Below are 9679 nucleotides of genomic sequence, written 5' to 3'. Positions count from 1 at the left end.
GTGAGGAGATTGGAATGAGATGAGATGTTGTTGTAAAATACTGAATAGCCAGATTGAAAGAGAAGCGATGGTATAGGAAACATTTACTCACTTTTATATTAAATAAGACTTTTTTTCCTTTGGAAAGGAAAAGTGTGGGCCACCAATGAGAAAATGAAGGTCAGAAAGTAGTTCACAGTGTAAAAAAAAAGAAGTGAACCAAGCATTTCATCGAAATGGGAAGTGAAAAGAGGAAACTGCAGATACCTTGTAAGGTTAGGTGGTTTTGTTGCCATAGAAATGGATATTCTCCATTTTGAACTTGGTCAAGGTGATGTGCTCGAGTTGTGTGTTTCATTCTAATTCCTTTCTGTGCACTGTAATTATTTATCCAATACATATCACTTTTCCTCATTGTAACTGAAGAACCAAAGTTCTCTCCGTTTAAAAAAGTGTTACATTTCATTTACATTTATGATGTTATAAAACATATATTTGCAATAAACATAAAATAGAAGATGTATGATTAAAAATGCTACTTTTGCCACTTTTAGAATGTTTTTAACCAGTGTTTGATGTGCTAGAATGTGAATGCGATTGCTCCAAGAATACTGCAGTTCATTTATTTAGTGTACATTAGTGTACAGTTTGTAGTGTTTCTCTTTAATCTGCATTGAAAGGTGGTCAGAATGGGAAAATCAATAATAATAATAATATATTTTTTTTAAACTTTCCCTCGCCACCTTATTGTGTATTAGTGCCTTATTTCTGTCATAAAACATTTACTAGATATAATATATTGAATATATTGAAACACCTGTAGTGATTTGCAGGTCTTTCACGTCTGTTATAATAGTGGTTTTTAGCATGTGTTATATATATGTAGTCTGAAATCATTAAAAAATGATGAGTACTGTTACAATCTTTTTGAGAACAGGCAAAAAGACAAAGATGTTAGTTTGAGGTGAGTATGTATTTATTAGTCAACCGTTGTCCTCCTCTCCTCAGAATGCTCTAACACACACTCCAATCTGTCCCCATATGGCACTCAAACGTCACAGAGACGTGACATGTCTGCATATACAGATACACATCTTGCCTGGATTGACAGATTTTTACTCTCCTGTGTCCCCCACTGTGCTTCTGTTGTATAGAATATTAGTCTCTTATGAATATTGTTCATACAAGCTACTACTTTACCTTGGATCACATGTGGGGATGTATGTGCGTTTATGAATGTGAGCTGGTGCATTTTCTTGAACGAGCATTGATGTGTATCTGTACATGCGTGGATTTTTTTTTATTCGTCTAGTACTGGAGTACCATAAGTGGAAACTATGTGCAATCAGTGAAGGTCTTACAATTTGCCACACTGCACCTCATAAAGTGACTGCTGCTAGAATGACTGGTGTGACTATTCTGCTTCCAAACTATGCACGCTTTCCATTTCCTTCCATTCGCCTCAGGCATTACTGCCGGATTCTGCGGATGGACTGGATCTGAGGGGTCTGGCAGTGGGAGCCCCAGTCCCTCCAGTGCTGGTAGTCTCTGCTGTGCCTGTCACACTCCATAACGTACTGCTGTCCTCGATAGCCAGGGTACTCGTAACACGCAAAGCTGCAGGGAAAGAGATCATGAAAGGAAGTGAGGAGGAGGTAAAGCGACTGAATACAATATGACAAGCTGTGTGGAAGGGAATTAAATACGTTTTTCAATAGAAGGAAAGAATCTTGAATTCATAAATTCAGCTGGATTCTAATGTACATTAGAAATGTAGGTAACACCTTAGTTTAGGGACCAATTCTCACTATTAAAGGCACAATATGTAAGATTTATTTATTAAAATATCCAAAAACCACTAGAACAGTGTATTTTGCTGACTTGTGTACTTACATTAGCCCAAATGTTTAGAAGAATGTTTAAATACAGAGAAATAAGCTATTTTAACTAGTGACACGGACCGTGTCCATAGTGTCATTGTGTCGCCTGCCAATGATGTCATGACCCCTTGGTTTTGTAGAAAACATGGAAACACCAAAGACATTTTAATATGTTGTAAGTTTTAATGGACCGGTGACGACCGCACAAAGTAGCATAATAACAACTTTCAAATGTATCTAGTATGATAAAACCAAAAGTAAATTTCCTTATTTATGTCAATGCACTGTTTTATTATTGTTGTATGTAATACTTGCAATACCTCTGAAGCAACTTACAATACATTACACCTACTGAATAAACTGACTAGCTTGTAGTATCTCTGGAATAAAGAGCTTTTAGAACATTAAAAACCTATGGGGAAAAACAAAACAACAACAACAAAAAAATATTATTTAACACCCCTACCTGAACAGAGTGGACAGTGAAATTGCTGTAAATACAGACTGATAAGGAAGAAAATAAAAAATCAAACCTGCTTTAAAGCCCAGCAACACAGCTGTAGCTGTATAACATTACAACAGCAACACTGCTTTAACAAAAATGCAAAACAGCAAGATTTATTTGACATCAAAACAAAAAATGTAAAAAATGCTGTCTAATTCGACGGCTTTCAGCCTCACCCTGCTTCATTCTACTACGTTAATAAATCATTAGCGCATCCATGAACATGATTTCTGCCCGAGTCCCATCGGATTGCATCGGCTGTGGGGATGAAGACCACAACTCCCATGATTCCACACTCAGTCACGGCGTCATCAAATTATGCCTTTGTCTCTTTGTTTATTTTGAATACGCGCCCTCCAGCGGCGAAAATTACATATTGTGCCTTTAACTAGTTGCTTATTAGCATGCATTTTACTAGCATATTGACTGTTTATAAGTACTTATAACGTACATATTCTGCATGACCATATTCTACATCCCTTAATCCTACCCAATACCTAAACTTACTAACTATTAATAAGCGGTTATTAGAAGTTTATTGAGGCAAAAGTCTTAGTTAATAGTGAGAATTGGACCATCAAATAAAGTGTGACTGAAATTGAATACTTCAAATAATCATAATTAGACTTTTGCTTGCCTATGCCCCATGGGAGTATGGGATGTTTTTCTCCTGTTTTATCACTTAACAGATGAAAACTGCAAGCCCTTCTTCCATGTACGGTATGGTAAATTATCACTGGGTTAAATTATCAGTTTCTGTTATGACATGCACTGAAATGTTGATATAACGTCATTACATAACCGATGTGGCAGTCACAGGTACAGTATTGCTGTTATGTGAGTGCGTCTGATGCACCAAGTGAGGAATGTGCAGTCAAAGAAAGATCTTTCATCTGACAGTATGTTACATTGGACTGTATTGTGAAAGCAAAAACATTAACACTTCACAAACACAAGGACTAGATACTATGAGCCAATGACGCAGATGACTCTGTTGTAAGTGTATCGTCAGCACAGCTGTTGAGCATGAAAAATGTGCAGTTCAGGAGAACAGTAGTTTGGCACCAATGGTGTTTTGTCGACCGTTACTCACGCGCCACACTGCACATGCATGGAGCCCACTTGCTTGTCACACCAGCCCATGGCCTGAAGAGATGGGTAATCGTCACACAGCTCTACATTGCGGCCCAGGAAGTTCTCCTTCTCATAGATGACCATGCGACTGCTCTGGTGGTCCTACAAATGGAAGGAACAGTGGAGGAAGGAAGAAAAGGAAGAAAAAAAACAGCCTGGTTTTAATGAGAGATACTGTTTGCTTGAATGAAGTTGAGCACTTCAAAACCATCAAAAACATCACATTCACCATCAGTCTCCATGGTATTTTTTCTTACAACTGCAGTGCTGTGAAGTTATTATGCTAGGGTGTTTTATAGGTTATTTTTATAAGGTTTCTAACAGGTTATGGTGCATTTATATGCAGTTGCTAAGGTGTTTTTCCTGTTGCTGCACTCAAAAATAAAGCTTCCAAATGGGGTTTTCACAGGGAGCCACAGAAGAAACATTCTGGGTTCCCCAAAGAGCCTGACAAGTTCTTAAAATAACAATTTTTTCTTAGTGTGAGAACATTTTAATAATCTGAAGAACCTTTTTCCACTTGAATTAACCTTTTGTGCAATGGAAAGTTTCCATGGATGTTAAAGGTTCTTCATGGAACCATCAATGCCAATAAAGAACCTTTATTTGTAAGTGTGTACAGGTGCATCTCAATAAATTAGAATGTTGTGGAAAAGTTCATTTATTTCAGTAATTCAACTCAAATTGTGAAACTCGTGTATTAAATAAATTCAATGCACACAGACTGAAGTAGTTTAAGTCTTTGGTTCTTTTAATTGTGATGATTTTGGCTCACATTTAACAAAAACCCACCACCAATTCACTATCTCAACAAATTAGAATACTTCATAAGACCAATAAAAAAAAAATTTTTAGTGCATTGTTGGCCTTCTGCAAAGTATGTTCATTTACTGTACATGTACTCAATACTTGGTAGGGGCTCCTTTTGCTTTAATTACTGCCTCAATTCGGCGTGGCATGGAGGTGATCAGTTTGTGGCACTGCTGAGGTGGTATGGAAGCCCAGGTTTCTTTGACAGTGGCCTTCAGCTCATCTGCATTTTTTGGTCTCTTGTTTCTCATTTTCCTCTTGACAATACCCCATAGATTTGTGCATCTTTTTCTTCCAGACTTTTTCCTTCCACTCAACTTTCTGTTTACATGCTTGGATACAGCACTCTGTGAAAAGTCAGCTTCTTTGGCAATTAATGTTTGTGGCTTACCCTCCTTGTGAAGGGTGTCAATTATTGTCTTCTGGACAACTGTCAGATCAGCAGTCTTCCCCATGATTGTGTAGCCTGATGAACCAAACTGAGAGACCATTTTGGAGGCTCAGGAAATATTTGCAGGTGTTTTGAGTTGATTAGCTGATTGGCATGTCACCATATTCTAATTTGTTGAGATAGTGAATTGGTGGGTTTTTGTTAAATGTGAGCCAAAATCATCACAATTAAAAGAACCAAAGACTTAAACTACTTCAGTCTGTGTGCATTGAATTTATTTAATACACGAGTTTCACAATTTGAGTTGAATTACTGAAATAAATGAACTTTTCCACGACATTCTAATTTATTGAGATGCACCTGTATGTGCTTGCTTAACCAAAATAGTCTATGATTTTCTGAGATATGGCTCAGCTCTTTCCTTCATTGTAGGAGATGTCCTCACTTTGTTTTATTATCAGGAAAAAATCAGTCCAATTCCTTAGAAAAAATTAGAGAATAAAAGACTTTCAAAGCATCAGAATGTGCTCACACACTCACAGCGCTGCAGATGGGGCGCAGTGACATCATCCTCTCCACATGATAGCCCAGACTGCCGCTATAGGCATCCCAATGAGGATATTCTCCTTTTTCCAGGACAAACTTCTGCCCCTGGAAGTCATGGTGCTCGTATCCCACCCAGCTGCACAGAATTAAGGAGAATTTAACATTTATAAAGTATTTACAAGAGGGTTGAGCTATATATGATGTTTTGTTTTCATTAAAAAAATGCATGTGTTAAGGTATTATAATAAGCATTGTGCCCATATTGTGGGATTTTTTTTGCCTTTGTTTTTCTTCCCGAGTCACCTAAAGGAAGCAATTCTCAAGTAATCTTGAGGCATCTCAGTCATTTTCATAATTTATTGGAAAGCACACTTCTCAACACACATTTTAAATAATCTCAGGATGAAACACTCAAAAGCTTTCAAAAACTGTAATTTCCTTACTAACTGGCAAGATTTTGCAATCATTAACACAGAGTGGGCGACTCACGCGCCGCTCTCCACACGGACAGAGCGGATGTTGTCAAACCCACGCTCCTGGACGTTGCGGCACTCTGAGGTGAGCTCCTGACATTTACCTTGGAAATGCTCCTGCTCGAACACGGTCACCTGACAAACACACACATGCACATGTCACAGCTTCATTTTCTAATTTGGAGAAATGTCTCTCTCCTACACACTCAACCACTGGCCTCCTCTCATTTCACTATGTCCTCTATATTTCAAAGGGATAGTTTTCCCAAAAATGAAAATTCTGTAATCATTTACTCACCCTCAAGTTGTTCCAATCCTGTATGAATGTCTTTTTTTCTCCTGAACACAAGGGAGGATGTTTTGAAGAATGTGGGTAACCAAGCAGTTGCTAGTCCACTGACTTCCATAGTATGAAAAAAATACTATGGAAGCAAATGGGGACCAGAAACTGTTTGGTTACCCACATTCTTCAAAACATCTTCTTTTGTGTTCCAGAGAAGAAAGAAATTCATATAGGATGGAGCAACCTGAAGTTGTTCATTTCCGGCTGAACTATCCCTTTAAATAATACTGCATTCTTCTCATGCTTCTGCACGTAATGACAAGAAGCAGCAGCAGCAACCATCCACAGACCATTCATCTATAAAGTCTCAAAATCAGTACCTAAGCAGAGGAATCCTTTGTTCAATTATTGATAGTTTGGCGCCTGTTTCTCAATCTTAGACAGAGAATCAATAGCTTGTTTCTCACTATTTCATTGTTCTTCTCACTTGAGAGAAAGAGTGGTAAGGTTTTTACCTTAAAGCAAGGAGCCATGTCTATCCCAGTAGTTGATGGGTTTGTTTGGATCTTAGTAACTCTGTTCATCTTCTTTCCTGCACAAGAGCGAAGGCTGAAAACTTCTTCAAACATATTTGACAAACTTTGGGAGATGTACAGTTATGTTTCATACAAACATATTGTTTGACGTACATTTGGGCGTTTTGGGAAATCCTACTGTTAATGGAATTGCCATCATAAAAGTAACTAAATATTATATATATATATAATTTTACAAGGATAATTATATGGAATAGCCTACTTGATTCTGAAGGTAATCGCGGCAATTTGCGTTCTGTAACATCTGTATGACAACTGGTGCTACTTTCATGTCCTTTATATCACTCCGCGAGCTCTCTTTTTCATAATGCTAAAAGTTAGAATAGCTGACTCATTGTACCTCAAAACAGCTGTGGTAAAAATGTTCTTTGTGGTCCCCATGAGAAAAAGACAATATTTAGAAACCAGTGAGAGACACAAATTTGGGTTTAGCTCGTCCACAGAAATGTAACTTGGATTTGCAGATTAATATTTTTAAATAATATATTTTAAATAAAAATATAAATCAAATATTGTAATATTGTTTCAGCGTTCGTAAGGCTGATTGTTGTGTATAGCCTACTAGGCCTATGTTTCCTAGCGGAGATTTAAAATGTAAACATTAAGGTTGTGCACAAATCTGGCAAAGAAGTTCCCATGACAGCTCATTTGATGCTGGTCATATTTTGTTAATAAGCAACAGTCAAGGTAACAAAGTGCAATTTAACGTAATCCTTAGCTGTTAGAAATTGATTGGAGCTTTTTTCTTCATATGTACATTTCCATAAAACCCTCATCCAGTCTATTACTCTAAACTTATTTTACCTTAAATCTCCACCTGTCCTGTTTTTATGATTATTTGACTCTTCTATTTTATAGCGACCATCAAAGCTGGGTGGACGTCGCGACGCTGAAATTGATGGAAGAATCTGTGAGGGAGTGTGTGTGTGTGTGTGTTTGGGTGTGTTATCATTGTCTTTATTGGGAGTCCAGAGTAGTGGAGCATTTTGCGCCGTCAGCGCATTGGATTTGATGGAGCCGTGAGTGCGCGCGCGCCCGTGGTTCGTGTGAATGCAGACACATTGATTCGCACAATGGAGCGCAAGCGGCTGTATTCCTGTCGGTCAGCACAGTGCATCATATGCTACACAATGAGCGGCCTATATATGGAGAATACAGGGATTTGACCCACTGCATACAGTGAACGTCCACTCTTTCAAAGCTCCCAGGAACATGTCTGTAGTTTGTCTGCTGTCTTAAGGTTTGGAAGACAGCCACAGCAGTTGAGTAATCTGTAGAAAGCTCAACCATGGCGAATTCACAAATTCATATTTGGGAATAGCCATATTTTTTTTTTTTTTCACTTTGAGGTTTAAAATAATTTGTTGTAGGTCCTTTTGTAAGTTCAATTTTTTTTTTCCTCCTTTCTTTTTCTGTTTTACAGAAACATCGTAACTTAGAATTATATCTATGTAATAACCATGGTAATTTCACTTAGGAAATAGAATTTTTTCAAATCTTAAATGAAGAACTGAGGAAGATTCTGTAATACAACCAGATCTTTTTCCTTTATAATCAAGCATACTAGACTAAATTCATCATAAATCAGTAAACCACACTTTAGGATGTAGTGTTGCCATAGGACCATGCATGAAAAATAAATGAAATGGTAGGAATTAAAGATCTCACCATCCAAAAGAGGACATGACTAGAAATCAGTGGTTAAGTTGTATTTACAACACTGTTCCAGAACACTTCAACCCAAATATTCAGATGTGTCCAGCGCATTTTATGGAGGACTGTTTCCTGATCCTGGTAGAGTAGACTACAATGCCGGCTGTTCTGACTCACAGACTGTAAGTAAGTTTTTTATATTTAAAGAATTTGCCACTGATGATTCAAACACGAGGATAGCTGGCCAATCAGAGCACACCTCGCTTTTCAGACCGATGAGCTTTGTAAAAATCGACGCGTTTCAGAAAGGCGGGGCATAGAGGAGAAACAATAATGTACAGTATGTGGAAAATAATGTTTTTTTTTTACCTTAAACCGCATAAACACATTTCATTACACCAAATACACAAAATAATGTTCTTTTTAGCAGCATCATATGACCCCTTTAAGGAAAGCGTTTGCAAACTAGGGCTGATATTACTTTCGGTTCATCCATCACACTAGAGATGGAAGAGTCAAACTCGTTGCATTGTGGGATTTATTGCTGTTTTGAACATAGCCAGTGTAGTAACATCACCTTAGCTACATGAAAAAGAGTGCCTTGTGGCTGTGTTTAAAAGTATGTATTTCACATAGAAAACATGTTTTTGTAACTTGATTTTAAGTTACAATTATTTGGCAAACATTATCACTCAATCATGAATTTTTATGTTTTAATTATATATTACTCCAAAAAGAAGAAGAAGAAAAAAAAACGTTCACAGTTGGCAGCACGGTTGCCAGAGTATTAACACAACATCTTGGCTGCATAAGCAGGTTAATGTACTTCGTAAATGAGACGATAACAAAATTTTATTGGCACCAAATTAGCATGCATTTTATGAAAAATATCATAAGTTCAGTGTATGTTTGGAAATTCGCCAAGTCTTCAATTTGGCGCCTGATGGTGTTCCATTACACTGACAAATGTGATTTTGTTTTGTCAATTTTAGTGTGCTGCGGAAGCAGGCTAATGTAGTTTTTAAATGAGATAAAACCATAATGCTGCCACCAGATGAATTAGACTCTTATGTAAAAAATCATAGATCCAATGTAAGAGTGGAAAATATTCCAGTCTAAGCCTTCACTTTGGTATCTTTGTTGTTCATCACTGACAAATGGTATTTTACAGTGAAATGAACTGGAAGTATTGCTGTGATGGTGTTCAACAGCTTGTATTTTGTCGTCAGCTTGTAAAGTTTCAGAACCAGAAGCACACAGACAAGAGGTAAGCTTCCACAAGTATGAAAAGACTTCTTGGGTTTGAGAAATAAGTAGTATTCTCTCTCTCTCTCTGTTTGATGATGGGGTGATTTCTTTTCTGTGTGTGGGTTGGTGAGCTCAGCGAGTTTGTTTCTGTGGGCCTAATCCCCCCATGCTGGGTGCCAGC

General features: G+C 37.5%; 1 protein-coding gene across 1 annotated transcript; it reads right to left on the bottom strand.

Moving 5' to 3' along the window:
• Positions 1-937: 937 nt before the first annotated feature.
• On the bottom strand, positions 938-7426 carry LOC107674250 (beta-crystallin A1-like). The gene is made up of 6 exons (XM_016468182.1): positions 7402-7426; positions 6517-6593; positions 5735-5853; positions 5240-5381; positions 3458-3600; positions 938-1596 (listed from the first exon to the last, which is right to left on the bottom strand). Exons 2-6 carry the CDS (start codon positions 6583-6585, stop codon positions 1449-1451), a joined length of 621 nt encoding a protein of 206 aa, XP_016323668.1. The 5' UTR covers positions 6586-6593; positions 7402-7426; the 3' UTR covers positions 938-1448.
• Between the last annotated feature and the right edge of the window lie 2253 nt (positions 7427-9679).

Source organism: Sinocyclocheilus anshuiensis, unplaced genomic scaffold (genome assembly GCF_001515605.1).
Source record: "Sinocyclocheilus anshuiensis isolate Anshui unplaced genomic scaffold, SAMN03320099.WGS_v1.1 scaffold728, whole genome shotgun sequence".
Taxonomy (NCBI): Eukaryota; Metazoa; Chordata; class Actinopteri; order Cypriniformes; family Cyprinidae; genus Sinocyclocheilus; species Sinocyclocheilus anshuiensis.
The sequence above is the reverse complement of the archived record's forward strand: the minus strand, read 5'-3'. Positions and strand labels throughout refer to the sequence as shown.